Genomic DNA, 19,865 nt, shown 5'->3' with positions numbered 1-19,865 from the left:
AACCCCTGATGAACCGCCTGTAAAAGTTGGCGAAGCCCAGGAACTGTTGAACCTTTTTGCGGTTATCTGGGGTCGGCCACTCCGCCACAGCACTGATCTTGGCGGGGTCCATCTGAACTTTGCCGGGGGAAATAATAAAACCTAGAAACGTAGTAGTGGTTACATGGAATTCACTTTTTTCAGCTTTCACATACAAATGGTTTTCAAGCAGTCTTTTCAAAACTCTATTAACATGGGACTTGTGTGTGTCCAGATCAGGTGAATAAATCAGAATGTCATCCAAATACACATAAACAAAATGATCCAAAAAGTCTCTGAGGACGTCGTTTATCATGGCCTGAAAGACAGCAGGAGCGTTGGTGAGGCCGAAGGGCATCACCAGATATTCGTAGTGGCCACTGGGGGTGTTAAAACCGGTCTTCCACTCGTCTCCCTCCTTAATGCGGACGAGGTGATAAGCGTTACGCAAGTCCAGTTTTGTGAAGACGGCGGCCTGTTGGAGTTGGTCGAATACAGAAGACATCAGAGGAAGTGGGTAACGGTTCTTTATTGTGATGTCGTTTAGTGGACTGTAATCGATACAGGGCCGTAGGGAGCCGTCCTTCTTGGCCACGAAGAAAAATCCCGCCCCAGCCGGGGAGGAAGAAGGGCGGATGAGCCCCGCTTTGAGAGATGTCTCAATATAGTCCTTCATGGACTGTTGCTCCGGCCGTGATAGGGAATAGAGGCGCCCCTTGGGAATAGTGGATCCTGGGATGAGATCCACGGCGCAGTCGTATGGCCGATGTGGGGGAAGAGACGTAGCTCTGTCTTTGCTGAAGACTTCTGAGGTGGTGGTAGCAGACAGGGATTGAAGTCAAGTCGGGCGGCTGGAACTCTGTGACAGGGACAGAAATATTTTTAACGGCAGTGTGAGCCGGTTTACCAGACTTTGTTGGCAGACATGTTCCCTCGCAGGTTCTTCCCCATCCCAGTATTTTGCCCGAAGGCCAGTCAATGTGCGGGTTATGTCTGGTGAGCCAAGAGTGACCCAAAACCAGAGCATGAGATGGAGAGTGGAACAGGAAAAATCTAATTTTTTCATGATGATGGGCTGTTGTCATGGCGACGGGTTCCGTGATGTGGGTTATGGAAAACAGGGGCTGCCCATTCAAAGCGTTGGCGTTTATGGGATGTGTAAGTCGTTCCGTCTTAACGCCCAGTCTTTTAGCTACACCCCAGTCCATGAGACTTTCGTCTGCCCCGGAATCAATTAAAATGTCAAGGTTGAGAGTGGTGTTTCTGTGCGTTACCTTGATGTGGAAAGGTTTTCGTGGCGTGGAGCTTGTAATCACAGAGTCTCTCTTTACCTGGGGTGGTCGGATTGGGCATGTGGAGATGAGGTGTCCGATCTCCCCGCAGTAAAGGCATCTCCCTTCTCGGATTCGGCGTTCTCTTTCCGCCTGTGTGAGCCGAGCTCTGCCCAGCTCCATGGGTTCCTCTCCTCCGGCAGGAGGCGGAGTGAGGGGATGAGCAAGTGGAGATCCGTGTGCGGGTGACCGTGGGAAGGGACGAGAGGGTTGGAAAAAGGCGGGCGAGCGTTGGTGTTCTCCCCGATGGGCCTTTAACTCCCGCAGCCGGTTATCCGTCCGAACCGCGAGGGAGATTAGCGAATCCACATCCGCAGGGAGGTCCAGCGGGATGAGAAGTTCCTGGATGGGGACAGCCAGTCCCTTCAGGAAGACGTCATACAGCGCCCGATCGTTCCAGCCGCTCTCCACCGCCAGAGTTCGGAAACGGATGGCGAAGTCGCAAACAGTCTCCCGGCCCTGTTTGAGACCGCTTAGCTCCCTCGCCTTCTGTCGCTCCGCGGTAACAGGGTCGAATACCTTGCGTAGAGCTTCGGTAAATGCCTGGTGGGAGCTACAAAGTGGGGATTTTCTGTCCCACTCTGCTCGGGCCCATACCTTAGCCCTCCCGGTCAGGTGCGAGATCATGTAGCCGACCTTGTGGAGATCGGTGGGATACTGGAGCGGGTTGAGAGCAAAATGCAACTCACAGTCACTGATGAATGCTCTGCTCAAGCCGACCTCTCCAGAGAATCGCTCCGGGGAAGCCAGCCGAATACTGGCACCGTAGTTGGGAGGAGAGGGCTGAGGCGCAGGCGCGGGTGCGGCTGCGGCTGGGGCTGCTGCAGGTTCATCTCTGTCGAGGCGCCCCAGAACTTGGTGCAGCTGGCTGGCAAGTTGGGTCATTTGGCCGGAGACCGTGGTCTGGAAGGCCATCTGACTCGAGATTGTCGACCCCTTGGCCAAGCGTAGCCATCTGCTCCTCCTGCCGAGTAAGGCGATCGCTCTGGGAGGAGAGAGCCTCGGTCAAAAGCTCGGAACCTGCTGCGTCCATTCTGGCCAGTGTGTACTGTCAAGACCAGAGAATGGAGGACGCAGATGCAGGAGGTTTAAATCCAAGACTTTTATTTTGAGGCAGCAGAGCGACCAGTCCCTCGTGAGAGAAGCTAAGGAAGGCTATGAAATATTATTCTAAGATTATATAAAAATTATCAAACGCAAAATCACTCCACTAGTGGAGGAAAAACAAAAGACTATGAAACTTTTATAATTAACTATAAGTCTCTCCAACTAAGGAGGAAAAGAAAAACCTTGGAGGAAATAAACTATGAACGTATTTACCAAACAAAAGGACCACTCCACCCAGGAGGGAAAACAAAAAGACTATAAGCAAACTTAACTATGTATTTCTTACAGGATCTATAATATAAAACTTATTCTAGGAAAAAGAAAATCACTCTCACGAGGATAATTACCACTGGGAACCAGGAACTCGGAAACAGGCTTAAGGAAACAGGTTTGGAAGGTACGCGAGGATGATGCACTATACGGGGACAGATACAACACACTGGCACAAGACAGGGGGAGACGCAGACTCTTAAGCACACGGGGGTAATGGGAAACAGGTGGAATCACTCATACGACAATCAGACTGGAACACGAGAGGAAGGGCAAGTGACCTGGAACGAGAGGGAAGTTAGTCTTTCAAAATAAAACAGGAAATGACGAGACAAGACAAAAACCCAACTTAACCTCACCACGGTGTGACAGAATGCTGGGAAATGTATGCAATAAGGACCAACAAAGGAGGAGAAAGATTTTAACATGAAGTCACTCCTGTCCCCCCCCGTCCCCCCTCCATCCCCGCTATCCCTCTGTCCCCCCGTCCCCCCTCATCCCCCCCCTGTCCCCCCCTCCTCCCCCGTCCCTGTTTCAGGACTGTGGGCTGCCGGTTCAGCCCGGTGTCCCCTGCGGTCTCCAGCCTCACGTGGTGTCTCAGAGTCCGGTTCGGACCTGTAGCTCCGGACACGTCCCAGGTTCGGATGCCCTTCTGGACATTTCCTCTGAAGTCACATGACCAGCTTTGACATGTCCTACCTGTCCTCACCCGTCCGTCTCTCGTCTGTCTGTCAGGTCGGTGGGTGGTTCCGTGTCTCAGCTGCTCTGACAACAGGACGTGTGATTGGAGGGAGGTTGCTTGGCAACCGGATGGCTGTTCTCACCTGATGGTGAAGCGCCCCCAGCTGCAGGCCTGTATGAGTGGCAGGAAGGTGAGGTCAGCTGATCTGGTCATGTGACTCAGCAGGTGGGGCTCTCCCCTGGCGCAGGATGTCACCCGTCTTTGTCTCTCCTCAGGTGTTGTTCATTGGGGACTCGACCAATCGTGGGATGATGTACTTCCTGATGGAGCGGGTCAACTCCAGTCTGGAGGACTGGGGGAAGGCTCACGACCTGCTGGTCTATCGGAACCTGAACGGAGGACGAACTCAGGTCAGCTACTCATATTATCCTCAGTTCTGGTTGGAGCGGAACCACAGGCCGACGTTCCAGGAGGCGCTGCTGCAGCTGCTCGCCAGGTGAGAGGCGGGAATGCCTGGTTTCGTCTTTAAGGTGTCAAACTCGGTGAAAGTTGGGTCAGAAGATCTTCATGTGATTGTCTCTGTGAAGGTCCCGGCCTCTGGTGAACTCGGATCAGACGGTTCTGGTGGTGGGTGGAGTCCAGTGGCTCAACACCAATCACCTGAGAACAGTCCAGGAGGTTCTGGACAGGTAAACGCACATACAGCACAGAGGACCTCACACTGATCCCTGTGGAACACCTGCTCAGGGCTCCACCTGCAGCTTAGCACTCACACCTCCTCTTCCTCCTCAGAGAGGCTCTTAGTGACATCCTGGTGGTGGTGAAGTCTTTGGGCATGGGCTTCCACCTTCCTGTGGACGGTGTCAGATCTCTGAGTGTGGTAGGTTTGTTCTCCTGTGGTGACTCCTTACAAACAACACAATAATATTTAAAATTCACAGACTGGTTGATGTTACTTTCCAGACGGAGGTACAGAACCTGTTCAGAGAGAACGGGAACATCATCTCCACAGCAAAGAAGCTTGGCTACGAAGTGATCGACACGTTCAGCGTCACGATGGGTCGATACAAAGAGTTCCTGCAGGGACGATGCGCTTGCCACTTCCACGAGGTAACACAAAGCAATTCATAATCATTTAGGGAATAACTGACCTGATCTAGAGAAGGACTCTGCAGTGTGACCCAAACGTTTTAGTTCCCAAAAGAAAGTTTTGACTTCGACACAGTTTCCAAGAGTTTCTTTTCCCAAAAATAAGATTTATTGTGACATTTTTCATTTCCTAAAGAATGTTTCTTGTTCCCCCCAAAAATGTTTCCTGCTCCTATAAGACGGCATCCGGTTCCCCAAAAGACAGTTTCCCTTTTCCAGCAAAGACTGTCCAGTTCCCAAATAAAATTTTCCAGTTTTCAGAAGACAATTTTCCTTTCCCACTAGAAAGTTCTCTGTTCCCAAAACATACCTTTAATTTTACACGGTTTCGACTTCCCAAAAGATAGCTTCCCTTCCCATATCCAGTTCCCAAGAATTTTTTCCCTTAAATAAAATCTATTGTTACATATTTTAATTTCCCAAAAGAGTTTCGCACTCCTAAGAGATAGTGTCCGGTTCCCAAAAAGGAAAGTTTCCGTCTCCCAACTAACAATGAAAATAATGTTCCTTTCCAACTAGAAAGTGAGCTATTCCCTAAAAATAAATACATTTTTATTTTCAAACTGTTTCTACTTCCCAAACATTATCTTCTGTTCCCATATGCATTTTATGGTTCCCACAACAACGTTTCTTGCTTCCAAAAGAAAAACCTTTAGTTCCCAAAACAAAGTTCACTGCTCTAACCAAACCAATTCTTTTGTTTTCTCAGGTGGAGAAGTTCAGACCTTTGAAGCCCTCAGACAACACAAAATCCACCACCAGAAGCACCAGAACCGAACCTGGACTCCAATCGGCCGTGCTGGACACGGAACAGGAGTCAGGGTCTAAAGCCCAAACCTACCGTGTTACAGGACCAGTAAACCAGGTGTACTCTGAGATCCTGTTGAGCCGCCTGTGTCCCAAAGCCAGACACGGTGTGAACAGGTGAGACTCACCTGTTACACCTGGAAAAAAAGACTCGAGGGGTCCGCAGAGTTGATGCAGAATCATTCTCGAGTTCCAGGAGTTTTACGGAGGAGAACTCGTGTTTTCACCTGAAATTCTGTCTGGTTTTATGATGGCTGAAAGTAACAGAAACTAAATGATGGAAATTAAGTTGATGAAAAGGTCTTTAAGTTAAAAACTGGGCTTTTATTATTTAAATTTGATTGAAAACTAATCTGATTTCAAATTGGATGAAAAAATGAAGCATTATCATTGATAAAAATCTACAATTATTTTAAGTCGAGTAGGCTGAATAACAGCTGATTAAACCGGCTGAATTATGAGCTCATTATCCCACAGCTGTGTTCATCAGCTTTAAGTCAATCAAATTACTCGACTTGTTTTGAGTCACAAGAAGTAATGTTCTGCTTTTTTGTTTATAAATTCATGATGCATATTAACCTGTTACTGATGGCGTGGTGTGTCTAGGTACCTGACTTATTGCACTTACTCTAGCACTAGTTTTGCTCTTAGCTGTTTGGTTTTGGAAGGAAATGCACTTCTGATTTCTTGTGACCTGAAGTTCTTTCGCCTACCGATGTTCCATCCATCCATTTTCTATACCGCTGAATCCGTCGGTCGGGTCGCGGGGGGGCTGGAGCCTATCCCAGTAGTCGCCTACCGATGTTGAACGCACTTATTGTAAGTCGCTTTGAATAAAAGCGTCTGCAAAATGACCGTGATGTAATGTAATGTAATGTGTAGTAACTAACATTTAATGTGAGAACACTAACTAGTTCTTGAAACAAGATAACTTGTGTCAGTTGTACACCAAGTAGTTTCTGAAGCCCACATATTATAAATAATAACTCATTAGTATCTCATGTGCAATAACTAGTCTCTGCTGCACATGAACTAACTATTAACTGGTTCACATTAACTAACTAGTCTCTTAAGCATGTCATTTTGTGTCTGAAACACATTAACTAACTATTATCTTATGCCCACTAACTAGTCAACTATGGACACTAACTAGTATTTCATTAACATTTACAAACTAAGCACAGTAAGAATGTTACTACTATCTGAAACACTGTAACTAACTAGCATCTTATGCACACTAACAAGTGTCCCCTGCTCTTTAGCTAGTTTCTTGTGAACATTAATGCACACTAACTAGTTTCATATCCACACTAACTCATCCCTGGCAGATATTAACTAAATTGTACATTTGAAATACATTACCTCGTATCTTATGCACGTTAACCTATTTCCTATCCACACTAACTAGTCTCTGGTACATATTTACTAAATAATACACGGTAGAGTTGCATATGATCTAACTAGTATCTTGGGTTCAGTAAATAATTGTTTGTGCTCACCAACTAGTCTCAAAAACATGCTAAATGACATTTAAAGTAAACTGACTAGTGTCTCGATCACACTAACTAGTCTCCTATGCACAGTAATTAGTATCTGGTGTACATTCACTAACTAGTGTGTAACACAACCAGGTGTCTCTCTTCCGTCCAATCACAGATCACTTTCTGATGTTTAACTGCTGCCTGTTGCCGCCTGTCGCTACCTCTCGCTGCCTGTAGCAGCCTGTTGCTGCCTGTGACCACCTGTGACCACCTGTCGCTGCCTGTAGCGGCCTGTGACCATCTGTCGCTGCCTGTTGCCGCCTGTGACCACCTGTGACCATCTCTTGCTGCCTGTAGCGGCCTGTGACCACCTGTCGCTGCCTGTTGCCGCCTGTGACCACCTGTGACCATCTCTCGCTGCCTCTCGCTGCCTGTAGTGGCCTGTGACCACCTGTCGCTGCCTGTTGCCGCCTGTGACCACCTGTCGCTGCCTCTCGCTGCCTGTAGCGGCCTGTGACCACCTGTCGCTGCCTGTGACCACCTGTCGCTGCCTCTCGCTGCCTGTTGCAGCCTGTGACCACCTGTCGCTGCCTCTCGCTGCCTGTAGCAACCTGTGACCACCTGTCGCTGCCTCTCGCTGCCTGTGACCACCTGTCGCTACCTGTGACCACCTGTCGCTACCTGTGACCACCTGTCGCTACCTGTGACCACCTGTCGCTGCCTGTGGCGGCCTGTGACCACCTGTCGCTGCCTCTCGCTGCCTGTAGCAGCCTGTGACCACCTGTCGCTGCCTCTCGCTGCCTGTGGCGGCCTTTGACCACCTGTCGCTGCCTCTCGCTGCCTGTGACCACCTGTCGCTGTCTGTGGTGGCCTGTGACCACCTGTCGCTGCCTCTCGCTGCCTGTGGCGGCCTGTGACCACCTGTCGCTGCCTGTAGCAGCCTGTGACCACCTGTCGCTGCCTGTGGCGGCCTGTGACCACCTGTCGCTGCCTCTCACTGCCTGTAGTGGCATGTGACCACCTGTCCCTGCCTCTCGCTGCCTCTCGCTGCCTGTAGCGGCCTGTGACCACCTGTCGCTGCCTCTCGCTGCCTGTGGCAGCCTGTGACCACCTGTCGCTGCCTCTTGCTGCCTGTGGCGGCCTGTGACCACCTGTCGCTGCCTCTCGCTGCCTGTGGCGGCCTGTGACCACCTGTCGCTGCCTCTCGCTGCCTGTAGCAGCCTGTGACCACCTGTCGCTGCCTCTCGCTGCCTGTAGCAGCCTGTGACCACCTGTCGCTGCCTCTCGCTGCCTGTAGCAGCCTGTGACCACCTGTCGCTGCCTCTCGCTCCCTGTAGCAGCCTGTGACCACCTGTCGCTTCCTCTCGCTGCCTGTTGCAGCCTGTGACCACCTGTCGCTGCCTCTTGTTGCCTGTAGCAGCCTGTGACCACCTGTCGCTGCCTCTCGCTGCCTGTGACCACCTGTCGCTACCTCTCGCTGCCTATGACCACCTATCGCTGTCTGTGGCGGCCTGTGACCACCTGTCGCTGCCTCTCGCTGCCTGTGACCACCTGTCGCTGCCTCTCGCTGCGTCTCGCTGCCTGTGGCCACCTGTCGCTGCCTGTGGCCACCTGTCGCTGCCTCTCGCTGCCTGTGGCGGCCTGTGACCACCTGTCGCTGCCTGTAGCGGCCTGTGACCACCTGTCGCTGCCTCTCGCTGCCTGTGGCGGCCTGTGACCACCTGTCGCTGCCTCTCACTGCCTGTGGCGGCCTGTGACCACCTGTCGCTGCCTGTAGCGGCCTGTGGCAGCCTGTGACCACCTGTCGCTGCCTCCCGCTGCCTGTGGCGGCCTGTGACCACCTGTCGCTGCCTCTCGCTGCCTGTGGCGGCCTGTGACCACCTGTCGCTGCCTGTAGCGGCCTGTGGCGGCCTGTGACCACCTGTCGCTGCCTGTAGCGGCCTGTGACCACCTGTCGCTGCCTGTAGCGGCCTGTGGCGGCCTGTGACAACCTGTCGCTGCCTGTAGCGGCCTGTGACCACCTGTCGCTGCCTGTGGCGGCCTGTGACCACCTGTCGCTGCCTGTAGCGGCCTGTGGCGGCCTGTGACCACCTGTCGCTGCCTCTCGCTGCCTGTAGCGGCCTGTGACCACCTGTCGCTGCCTCTCGCTGCCTGTAGCAGCTTGAGACCACCTGTCGCTGCCTCTCGCTGCCTGTAGCAGCCTGTGACCACCTGTCGCTGCCTCTCGCTCCCTGTAGCAGCCTGTGACCACCTGTCGCTGCCTCTCGCTGCCTGTGACCACCTGTCGCTGCCTCTTGTTGCCTGTAGCAGCCTGTGACCACATGTTGCTGCCTCTCGCTGCCTGTGACCACCTGTCGCTACCTCTCGCTGCCTATGACCACCTATCGCTGTCTGTGGCGGCCTGTGACCACTTGTCGCTGCCTCTCGCTGCCTGTGACCACCTGTCGCTGCCTCTCGCTGCGTCTCGCTGCCTGTGGCCACCTGTCGCTGCCTGTGGCCACCTGTCGCTGCCTGTGGCGGACTGTGACCACCTGTCGCTGCCTCTCGCTGCCTGTGGCGGCCTGTGACCACCTGTCGCTGCCTCTCGCTGCCTGTAGCAGCCTGTGACCACCTGTCGCTACCTGTTGCTGCCTATGGCAGCCTGTGGCCACCTGTCACTGCCTCTCGCTGCCCATGGCAGCCTGTGGCCACCTGTCACTGCCTCTCGCTGCCTGTGGCGGCCTGTGACCACCTGTCGCTGCCTCTCGCTGCCTGTGGCGGCCTGTGACCACCTGTCGCTGCCTGTAGCGGCCTGTGACCACCTGTCGCTGCCTCTCGCTGCCTGTGGCGGCCTGTGACCACCTGTCGCTGCCTCTCACTGCCTGTGGCGGCCTGTGACCACCTGTCGCTGCCTGTAGCGGCCTGTGGCAGCCTGTGACCACCTGTCGCTGCCTCCCGCTGCCTGTGGCGGCCTGTGACCACCTGTCGCTGCCTCTCGCTGCCTGTGGCGGCCTGTGACCACCTGTCGCTGCCTGTAGCGGCCTGTGGCGGCCTGTGACCACCTGTCGCTGCCTGTAGCGGCCTGTGACCACCTGTCGCTGTCTGTGGTGGCCTCTGACCACCTGTCGCTGCCTGTAGCGGCCTGTGGCGGCCTGTGACAACCTGTCGCTGCCTGTAGCGGCCTGTGACCACCTGTCGCTGCCTGTGGCGGCCTGTGACCACCTGTCGCTGCCTGTAGCGGCCTGTGGCGGCCTGTGACCACCTGTCGCTGCCTGTAGCGGCCTGTGACCACCTGTCGCTGTCTGTGGCGGCCTCTGACCACCTGTCGCTGCCTGTAGCGGCCTGTGGCGGCCTGTGACAACCTGTCGCTGCCTGTAGCAGCCTGTGACCACCTGTCGCTTCCTCTCGCTGCCTGTTGCAGCCTGTGACGACCTGTCGCTGCCTCTCGCTGCCTGTTGCAGCCTGTGACCACCTGTCGCTGCCTCTCGCTGCCTGTTGCAGCCTGTGACCACCTGTCGCTGCCTCTCGCTGCCTGTAGCAACCTGTGACCACCTGTCGCTGCCTCTCGCTGCCTGTGACCACCTGTCGCTACCTGTGACCACCTGTCGCTACCTGTGACCACCTGTCGCTACCTGTGACCACCTGTCGCTGCCTGTGGCGGCCTGTGACCACCTGTCGCTGCCTCTCGCTGCCTGTAGCAGCCTGTGACCACCTGTCGCTGCCTCTCGCTGCCTGTGGCGGCCTTTGACCACCTGTCGCTGCCTCTCGCTGCCTGTGACCACCTGTCGCTGTCTGTGGTGGCCTGTGACCACCTGTCGCTGCCTCTCGCTGCCTGTGGCGGCCTGTGACCACCTGTCGCTGCCTGTAGCAGCCTGTGACCACCTGTCGCTGCCTGTGGCGGCCTGTGACCACCTGTCGCTGCCTCTCACTGCCTGTAGTGGCATGTGACCACCTGTCCCTGCCTCTCGCTGCCTCTCGCTGCCTGTAGCGGCCTGTGACCACCTGTCGCTGCCTCTCGCTGCCTGTGGCAGCCTGTGACCACCTGTCGCTGCCTCTTGCTGCCTGTGGCGGCCTGTGACCACCTGTCGCTGCCTCTCGCTGCCTGTGGCGGCCTGTGACCACCTGTCGCTGCCTCTCGCTGCCTGTAGCAGCCTGTGACCACCTGTCGCTGCCTCTCGCTGCCTGTAGCAGCCTGTGACCACCTGTCGCTGCCTCTCGCTGCCTGTAGCAGCCTGTGACCACCTGTCGCTGCCTCTCGCTCCCTGTAGCAGCCTGTGACCACCTGTCGCTTCCTCTCGCTGCCTGTTGCAGCCTGTGACCACCTGTCGCTGCGTCTTGTTGCCTGTAGCAGCCTGTGACCACCTGTCGCTGCCTCTCGCTGCCTGTGACCACCTGTCGCTACCTCTCGCTGCCTATGACCACCTATCGCTGTCTGTGGCGGCCTGTGACCACCTGTCGCTGCCTCTCGCTGCCTGTGACCACCTGTCGCTGCCTCTCGCTGCGTCTCGCTGCCTGTGGCCACCTGTCGCTGCCTGTGGCCACCTGTCGCTGCCTCTCGCTGCCTGTGGCGGCCTGTGACCACCTGTCGCTGCCTGTAGCGGCCTGTGACCACCTGTCGCTGCCTCTCGCTGCCTGTGGCGGCCTGTGACCACCTGTCGCTGCCTCTCACTGCCTGTGGCGGCCTGTGACCACCTGTCGCTGCCTGTAGCGGCCTGTGGCAGCCTGTGACCACCTGTCGCTGCCTCCCGCTGCCTGTGGCGGCCTGTGACCACCTGTCGCTGCCTCTCGCTGCCTGTGGCGGCCTGTGACCACCTGTCGCTGCCTGTAGCGGCCTGTGGCGGCCTGTGACCACCTGTCGCTGCCTGTAGCGGCCTGTGACCACCTGTCGCTGCCTGTAGCGGCCTGTGGCGGCCTGTGACAACCTGTCGCTGCCTGTAGCGGCCTGTGACCACCTGTCGCTGCCTGTGGCGGCCTGTGACCACCTGTCGCTGCCTGTAGCGGCCTGTGGCGGCCTGTGACCACCTGTCGCTGCCTCTCGCTGCCTGTAGCGGCCTGTGACCACCTGTCGCTGCCTCTCGCTGCCTGTAGCGGCCTGTGACCACCTGTCGCTGCCTCTCGCTGCCTGTAGCAGCTTGAGACCACCTGTCGCTGCCTCTCGCTGCCTGTAGCAGCCTGTGACCACCTGTCGCTGCCTCTCGCTCCCTGTAGCAGCCTGTGACCACCTGTCGCTGCCTCTCGCTGCCTGTGACCACCTGTCGCTGCCTCTTGTTGCCTGTAGCAGCCTGTGACCACATGTTGCTGCCTCTCGCTGCCTGTGACCACCTGTCGCTACCTCTCGCTGCCTATGACCACCTATCGCTGTCTGTGGCGGCCTGTGACCACTTGTCGCTGCCTCTCGCTGCCTGTGACCACCTGTCGCTGCCTCTCGCTGCGTCTCGCTGCCTGTGGCCACCTGTCGCTGCCTGTGGCCACCTGTCGCTGCCTGTGGCGGACTGTGACCACCTGTCGCTGCCTCTCGCTGCCTGTGGCGGCCTGTGACCACCTGTCGCTGCCTCTCGCTGCCTGTAGCAGCCTGTGACCACCTGTCGCTACCTGTTGCTGCCTATGGCAGCCTGTGGCCACCTGTCACTGCCTCTCGCTGCCCATGGCAGCCTGTGGCCACCTGTCACTGCCTCTCGCTGCCTGTGGCGGCCTGTGACCACCTGTCGCTGCCTCTCGCTGCCTGTGGCGGCCTGTGACCACCTGTCGCTGCCTGTAGCGGCCTGTGACCACCTGTCGCTGCCTCTCGCTGCCTGTGGCGGCCTGTGACCACCTGTCGCTGCCTCTCACTGCCTGTGGCGGCCTGTGACCACCTGTCGCTGCCTGTAGCGGCCTGTGGCAGCCTGTGACCACCTGTCGCTGCCTCCCGCTGCCTGTGGCGGCCTGTGACCACCTGTCGCTGCCTCTCGCTGCCTGTGGCGGCCTGTGACCACCTGTCGCTGCCTGTAGCGGCCTGTGGCGGCCTGTGACCACCTGTCGCTGCCTGTAGCGGCCTGTGACCACCTGTCGCTGTCTGTGGTGGCCTCTGACCACCTGTCGCTGCCTGTAGCGGCCTGTGGCGGCCTGTGACAACCTGTCGCTGCCTGTAGCGGCCTGTGACCACCTGTCGCTGCCTGTGGCGGCCTGTGACCACCTGTCGCTGCCTGTAGCGGCCTGTGGCGGCCTGTGACCACCTGTCGCTGCCTGTAGCGGCCTGTGACCACCTGTCGCTGTCTGTGGCGGCCTCTGACCACCTGTCGCTGCCTGTAGCGGCCTGTGGCGGCCTGTGACAACCTGTCGCTGCCTGTAGCGGCCTGTGACCACCTGTCGCTGTCTGTGGCGGCCTCCTCTGTATATTTTTATACTGTTCTATACCTCACTCAGTGATTTGTTGTGTGTATCAGATAACTGCGTTTATCACCTGAACCAAACATCTTATCTGATTTTCTGTTGATATATTTTCTATATTTTTCTACAGATGTTTATTTTGCTTTTTCTCTGAACATGTTTACATGCTGGAAAACACAGTAACTTTATATGAATGTGATCACAGACACGATGAATGCAGCTGTGAAGAACTGAGACTCGTCTTCTTCTCACCTTGTAATCTGAAGTCTTTCTGAATGTAAATAAAACATATTGTCATATCTGAGTGTGAAGCTGGTCGTTTCCTCACAGTGTTTTAAATCCAGAAGAGTTTTCCGTCTGTCGGTGAGCGACTGCAGCTCCGGGAGACGACAGGAAGTGTGTCGGCTGATCATTTATGGAGCAAACAGACAGGAATAAAGTTTTCTGCTCTGCCTCGTTTGCTCACCGCAGATCCAAAGTCAGCAGGTATTAATAATAATAATGTCTCTGATCCATCTGACCAATTAGAGTCCAGCTCTGACGTCAGCCCCTGGGCTGGGCCAATGAGGATTGTCCGGCACGGGGACTGGTCCAGGCTGCAGCTTCTGGCTCTTAGAGTAAAAAGTTTAGATGAGCAGCAGGACTTCATCCTCTGAGGCCCGGATCTTTAACGCACGGGGAGCGGGATTAACGCTCGCGCTCTCGGACCGGGTTTCAGCATGAGACAGAGACTCCCGGTGGGCTGATGAGGAGGGATGGAGACCCGGAGCTGTGGGGTTCGACGCGTGTGCACCCTGACTCTGCTGCTGGCCTCTGTGTGTCCGCTGCGCTGCCGGGCCAGCTGGATGTAAGTAGGAGCTGCGGAACCGGACCGAACCGAACCGAACCTCCGGGTGAGACGCACGCGGCTGTGGATAACCCCTCTGTTCGGACCCTTTCCTCCCTGAAACTCTCAGATTCAGTTTTTATGGAATTAACAGCACATTTCCACGCGCTCCTGCAGAACCAGTTTAGCGCACGCGGGCTGTTTGTTTGTGGAATGTGAGCCCGAGGCCAACGTCCGCGCCCCAGTATCCAGAGTCCATTTTACTGCGTGCAGGTAGGCCGCGAGCACCAGACCTGCTCATCTGAGGCCGCCTGTTGCGAAACAAGCGTGCACGTCGTTTGATTGACTTTGTAGTGCGCGTGCGTTCAGCCACATCCTGGAAAACTAAAGTAATGAAACTGTGATGGTCTGATTTCATTTAGCTGCTCTGAACCGACGCGCGCGCAGGTGAAGCTCCGCTGCACGCGCTCATATTCAGGCCTCGGAGGCCCGACGTTAATTCGGACCACATGTCCGCGCGTGCGTATGCAGCTCTCAGAGAGACGATACATGAGCACCAGCAGCGATGAGCACTTTGCTTTGTTCACGTGCTCTGCGCTGAGGCGGCCACACGCGCGCAGGTTTCACGCAATTCATTTAGGAAATCCAATAAAGCAAAGCTGAACAGCTGCACGTCCGGATCCAGCCCTTTATTCACACACACACGCGCGCACACTCTGACTGAATCTGTGATTTAATTTAAAAATTAAACGCAATAAAATCTCAAGTTCAGTCAGAAAAAAAGAAGAAAGCCCCGTTTGAGTTCGGTTCACCTCGGGTTCTCTCTCACACACACACACACACACACACACGTATATGGGTGTGTGCGCGTGTAAATACTTTATAAAGAGGCATGTTTTTTTTACTTTGTTTAACTATTTTTATTTTTATTTTTATTTTGTCCTTATAAAACGTTTTGTCTCTTGTGGGGTGTGGGTAGTTCCGACCCGCAGCTCCTCAGCTTCCCCCGCAGTCTGTGCGCTAACGGAGCCGCTGTCCTCCACAGGTGGCTGGGTGTGACCTCCGCCGGAGTTCCGGAGAAGCTGGGCTGCGCTAACCTGCCCCTGAGCGCCCGGCAGCGGGAGCTGTGCCGCCGGAAGCCGTTCCTGCTGCCCAGCCTGCGGGACGGAGCCCGGCTGGCGGTGACCGAGTGTCAGAACCAGTTCAGACACGAGCGCTGGAACTGCTCCATCTCCGAGGAGCCGCCCGTGTTCGGGCACGAGCTCACGAGCGGTCAGTGCTGCACTCAGAGACACAGACCGGGTCAGAAACCGGGTCACACCTTTAACCTGCGCCCTGCTCCTTACCGGATCGGTTCTGCTCAATAAAACACGTGTCACGGCTGTAGAAACTATCCTAAACTAAAGCATCACGACTGTAAAGTTCTGTCAGCATTTAACACATTTCAGCCTGAACCTGTCCTGAAGACTCTTCTTTTCTTTCATCTTTCTAAATTAAATCAATTAAGAGAAAAAAAAACTTTTAATTGGATTTAACATATAACATATAAATATCTATATGTTTGAGCTTGTGTTATGTATCTCTATAGAAATGTATAAAAAGTTATACAGAAACTATCATGTAATTACTCACCTGGTATGAGACACCTGAGCTCAGTCTGCCACCCACAGGCCAAACACAGGAACTACATGTTAGTCCAGCTCCTCACAGAACCTTCGAGCCCGGTCCAACAGTGTGTTCAGAACCTTCCTAAGTTAACTGAGTGAAATGAGCTGGAAGTATGTGAGCAGCAGCCATGATCAGAGCTGTCTGAATGCTCCAAATACTAAGGAAAGGAGCTCCGACGCTTCCTCAGCGGTCTCCTTTAGGAAACGCAGGACCGTCCTTTAGGAGAGAAAGGAGCTCCGACGCTTCCTCAGCGGTCTCCTTTAGGAAACGCCGGACCGTCCTTTAGGAGAGAAAGGAGCTCCGACGCTTCCTCAGCGGTCTCCTTTAGGAAACGCCGGACCGTCCTTTAGGAGAGAAAGGACGTTTCCCCTTAAAGGGATAGTTTTCCTCTAATATGGGATGTCATACAGCTTCATGTCAAACGAGGCGAACTATCCCTTTAAGGTCGTGGAAAAGATTTTTGGCTATTATCAGACTTTGGCTGTAAACTGCTCGGCTAAATGTGGTTCAGGAGAATTTCTTGAAATTTTGCAGACTTTGATTCCTCTGAAACGCACAAAGCAGTTTCTTATACTCCAGCAGGATCCAGAACATGTAATTATCTTTATTTCAGGAAATTTCCTGTCATTGGTCACTAAAAGTGCACGTGTGGTCACAGTTTAAATGGGTCATGTGACATCAGCAACTCCTTACAGAGAGTTCAGTGACTCTTTATTCTGACAGAAAGGTCAAATATTTCAGTTAAAATCAGAAAGATTAATCAGTTAACTCACTTTTAGTTCAAAATATTTCCACAGAAGTGTCTGTAGTTCCTGTTTACGTCCGTCTTGGAGAGATTACTGAACTAAACGCAGCCATCATGTGGTCAGCCCCCCTGATGCAGACATGAAGTCCAGCCGTTCAGGAGACGGGGCTCTGGAGTCTATCCCCATGATGCTCCACAGATCAGGACAGATGGAAAAACATCAGATCAATAATCTCTTTGATTAAAACCTTATTCCAAACTAAATCAAATACCTTAAAAAGAAGTGAAAAAAGCTTTAGTAGCTAAAAACCTTCATCCAGATGGAAGAAGAAGCTTCAAATCCCTGAACAAAGGATGGGAGTCATCATTTAAAATGGATTGTGTCTCTTTAACCAATCAGACGAGCAGACCCTTTAAGGAGTTCAACTCTTTAGCTTTGCTGTGATTAACTGGAGGTCCGATCTGTTCTCCTGTTCATGAAGCAGAACCATCTGCATGTCCAACAACAGTCCTGCTGTCACATCTTCACATAATGAACAGTAATTGTGACCGCGCCTCCCTGTGGTGAACATGTGGAAGTGCATCTCATTTCACAGCAGATATCATCCACCTTGCCCCTCCGTGCGTCCTGTTGGTCAGGAAGTTTAAAATCAGCCCAGCAGACAAAGTTAACATGCTCTAAATGCTTTTAGTGGTATTTCATGTCAACAAGTGACCTGCAGAAGCCAGTTGACCAGTAACTGTCTAACCAGTTAACCAGTAACTGTCTAACCAGTAACTGTAACCAGTTAACCAGTAACTGTAACCAGTTCACAGTATGTACACTGACTCTGATGGTGTGTAGACCCCCTACATACTGTACCTTAAGCCTGACCATATGACACGTTATTACGGAATAAAACGAGGCACAGAAAGCTTCAAATGTGTAAAATGCTGAGAAGATGCAGCCTCCAAGCAGATAATGGCAGCAGGTTAGGGTTAGGTTATGATGACTTTGACCTGTTTGACTCTCAGTTGATACTTAAAGTGTTTAGCTTCCTCAGTGTTTCCTTCTTCTGACTGATCCACTGTGTGTGCGTCCTGCAGGAACTAAAGAAACAGCCTACATATATGCAGTGATGGCGGCGGGACTCGTGCACGCCATCACGCGCTCCTGCAGCCAGGGCAACATGACGGAGTGTGGCTGCGATGCGCGCCTGCGGGGCGGCGGCTCAGCAACGGAGGGCTGGCACTGGGGCGGCTGTTCGGATCACATCCAGTACGGGACCTGGTTCAGCCGCAAGTTCATCGACAACACGGTGAAGAACATGTCGGCCGGCCGCGGCGCCTACACGCTGAGCACCATGAACCAGCACAACAGCGAGGCGGGACGACAGGTGAGCGCCGCCCTCCACCTGCGCTCTGCGAAACCTTCCAGTCACTGACATGTTCAGCACATGTGCAACTTGGTGTTTATGCGTCCTGCAGGTGGTCGACAGGACAATGTCTACAGACTGTCGCTGTCACGGCGTCTCCGGCTCCTGCGCCGTGAAGACGTGTTGGAGGACGATGGCGCCATTCGAGCGTGTTGGCGCGTATCTGAAGGAGCGGTATGAGCGCAGCATTCAGGTGTCGGACCGGTCAAGGAAGAAAGCGAGGAGGAAGGATCAGCGCCGCCCCGTCGACAAACACCAGCTCATCCACCTGAATAAGTCTCCAAACTACTGCCTGGCTGACCGGCGGCGGGGCATCGCCGGGACCAGAGGCCGCCGCTGCAACCGGGCGTCCGCCGGGCCAGACGGCTGCAACCTGCTCTGCTGCGGCAGAGGCTACAACACGCACGTGGTGAGGCACGTCCAGCGCTGCGAGTGCAAGTTCGTCTGGTGCTGCTACGTCCGCTGCAGGCGCTGCGAGAGCATGAACGACATGCACACCTGCAAATGACCGCACACCTGGAGATTCAATTCAATTCAATTAATTTTTATTTATATAGCGCCAAATACAACAAATGTCATCTCAAGGCACTTAGAAAATAAAGTCCAATTCAAGCCAATTGGAATTCAATTAATTGTAATCATAATTATATAATAAAATAATCCAATTCGTTCATATAGAGCCAATTCAAAAACCATTTCCTAGCTAAGGAAACCAACAGATTGCACTGAAACTTTTTTCTTTTCGGTCCAATCTCCCATCCTGCGCGTGCCTGAGGTGACTGTGGAGAGAAACGACTCCCTTTGAACAGGAATAAACCTCTGGCAGAACCAGACTCAGGAAGGGTGGCCATCCGCCTCCACCAGCTGGGGTTTGAGAAGACAGAAAAGAGAGGACAACAAACACTGTAACACCATTCAAAGGATACCTGTTGGAACAGGGAAACACGAGTTAATGACCACAATAATGTCACATATACATAAAGAGAGTAAAGTGAGGAAAGGTGTGACAGATGAGGCCCCCCAGCAGTCTAGGCCTATAGCAGCTTAACTATGGGATGTTTCAGGGTCACCTGAGCCATCCCTAACTATAAGCTTTATCAGAAAGGAAAGTTTTAAGCCTGTTCTTAAAAGTGGAAAGGGTGTCCGCTTCCTGGACATTTACTGGCATTATTCCACAAGAGAGGGGCCTGATAACTGAAGGCTCTGCCTCCCAAACTGGCAGCTGATTCCACAGAGAGGGGCCTGATAACTGAAGGCTCTGCCTCCCAAACTGGCAGCTGGTTCCATCAGAGAGGGGCTTGATAACTGAAGGATCTGCCTCCCAAACTGGCAGCTGGTTCCACAGAGAGGGGCCTGATAACTGAAGGCTCTGCCTCCCAAACTGGCAGCTGGTTCCATCAGAGAGGGGCCTGATAACTGAAGGCTCTGCCTCCCAAACTGGCAGCTGGTTCCATCAGAGAGGGGCTTGATAACTGAAGGATCTGCCTCCCAAACTGGCAGCTGGTTCCACAGAGAGGGGCCTGATAACTGAAGGCTCTGCCTCCCAAACTGGCAGCTGCTTCCATCAGAGAGGGGCCTGATAACTGAAGGCTCTGCCTCCCAAACTGGCAGCTGCTTCCATCAGAGAGGGGCCTGATAACTGAAGGCTCTGCCTCCCAAACTGGCAGCTGGTTCCATCAGAGAGGGGCTTGATAACTGAAGGATCTGCCTCCCAAACTGGCAGCTGGTTCCACAGAGAGGGGCCTGATAACTGAAGGCTCTGCCTCCCAAACTGGCAGCTGGTTCCACAGAGAGGGGCCTGATAACTGAAGGCTCTGCCTCCCATTCTACTTTTAGAAACTCTGGGAACCTCAAGTAAACCTGCAGTTTGGGAACGAAGTGCTCTGTTAGGAAAATATATTACAATGAGATCTTTAAGATATGATGGAGCTCGGTCATTAAGAGCTTTATATGTAAGGAGAAGAATCTTAAATTCTATTCTGAATTTAACAGGGAGCCAATGACTCTCAGCACACCTGCAG

At 53.9% G+C, this 19,865-nt stretch overlaps 2 protein-coding genes across 4 annotated transcripts in view; both read left to right on the top strand.

The window, feature by feature from the left end:
* Positions 1-8,760, top strand: part of cped1 (cadherin-like and PC-esterase domain containing 1) — a 46,629-nt gene extending 37,869 nt beyond the window's left edge. The window contains exons 15-22 of one of the 3 annotated variants that reach the window (XR_012770220.1): positions 3,265-3,364; positions 3,462-3,598; positions 3,684-3,904; positions 3,996-4,097; positions 4,201-4,288; positions 4,372-4,518; positions 5,267-6,183; positions 7,021-8,760. Coding sequence is in view for 2 of the 3 variants with exons in the window: in XM_075472373.1 (XP_075328488.1) it covers positions 3,265-3,364; positions 3,462-3,598; positions 3,684-3,904; positions 3,996-4,097; positions 4,201-4,288; positions 4,372-4,518; positions 5,267-5,481; positions 7,021-7,039 (1,029 nt within the window). In the remaining variant the exon portion in view is untranslated. The remainder of the gene's footprint in view (positions 1-3,264; positions 3,365-3,461; positions 3,599-3,683; positions 3,905-3,995; positions 4,098-4,200; positions 4,289-4,371; positions 4,519-5,266; positions 6,184-7,020) is intronic. The other 2 variants (XM_075472373.1, XM_075472374.1) reach the window with 2 other exon arrangements.
* Positions 8,761-13,846: 5,086 nt separating this feature from the next.
* Positions 13,847-19,377, top strand: wnt16 (wingless-type MMTV integration site family, member 16). Its single transcript, XM_075472578.1, has 4 exons — positions 13,847-14,037; positions 15,062-15,288; positions 17,516-17,805; positions 17,897-19,377. Exons 1-4 carry the CDS (start codon positions 13,946-13,948, stop codon positions 18,350-18,352), a joined length of 1,065 nt encoding a protein of 354 aa, XP_075328693.1. The 5' UTR covers positions 13,847-13,945; the 3' UTR covers positions 18,353-19,377.
* The last annotated feature ends 488 nt before the right edge of the window (positions 19,378-19,865 follow it).

Source organism: Odontesthes bonariensis, chromosome 8 (assembly GCF_027942865.1).
Source record: "Odontesthes bonariensis isolate fOdoBon6 chromosome 8, fOdoBon6.hap1, whole genome shotgun sequence".
Taxonomy (NCBI): Eukaryota; Metazoa; Chordata; class Actinopteri; order Atheriniformes; family Atherinopsidae; genus Odontesthes; species Odontesthes bonariensis.
Note: the sequence above shows the minus strand (reverse complement) of the source record. Positions and strands in the feature narration are given on the sequence as shown.

What these genes read in the sequence shown, in the direction of transcription:
- wnt16 (XM_075472578.1), top strand. Translation starts at nt 13,946, where the DNA reads ATGGAGACCCGGAGCTGTGGGGTTCGACGCGTGTGCACCCTGACTCTG. An exon ending in CGCTGCCGGGCCAGCTGGAT is followed by an intron (nt 14,038 to 15,061) that starts GTAAGTAGGAGC and finishes TGTCCTCCACAG; the next exon opens with GTGGCTGGGTGTGACCTCCG. An exon ending in ACAGCGAGGCGGGACGACAG is followed by an intron (nt 17,806 to 17,896) that starts GTGAGCGCCGCC and finishes TGCGTCCTGCAG; the next exon opens with GTGGTCGACAGGACAATGTC.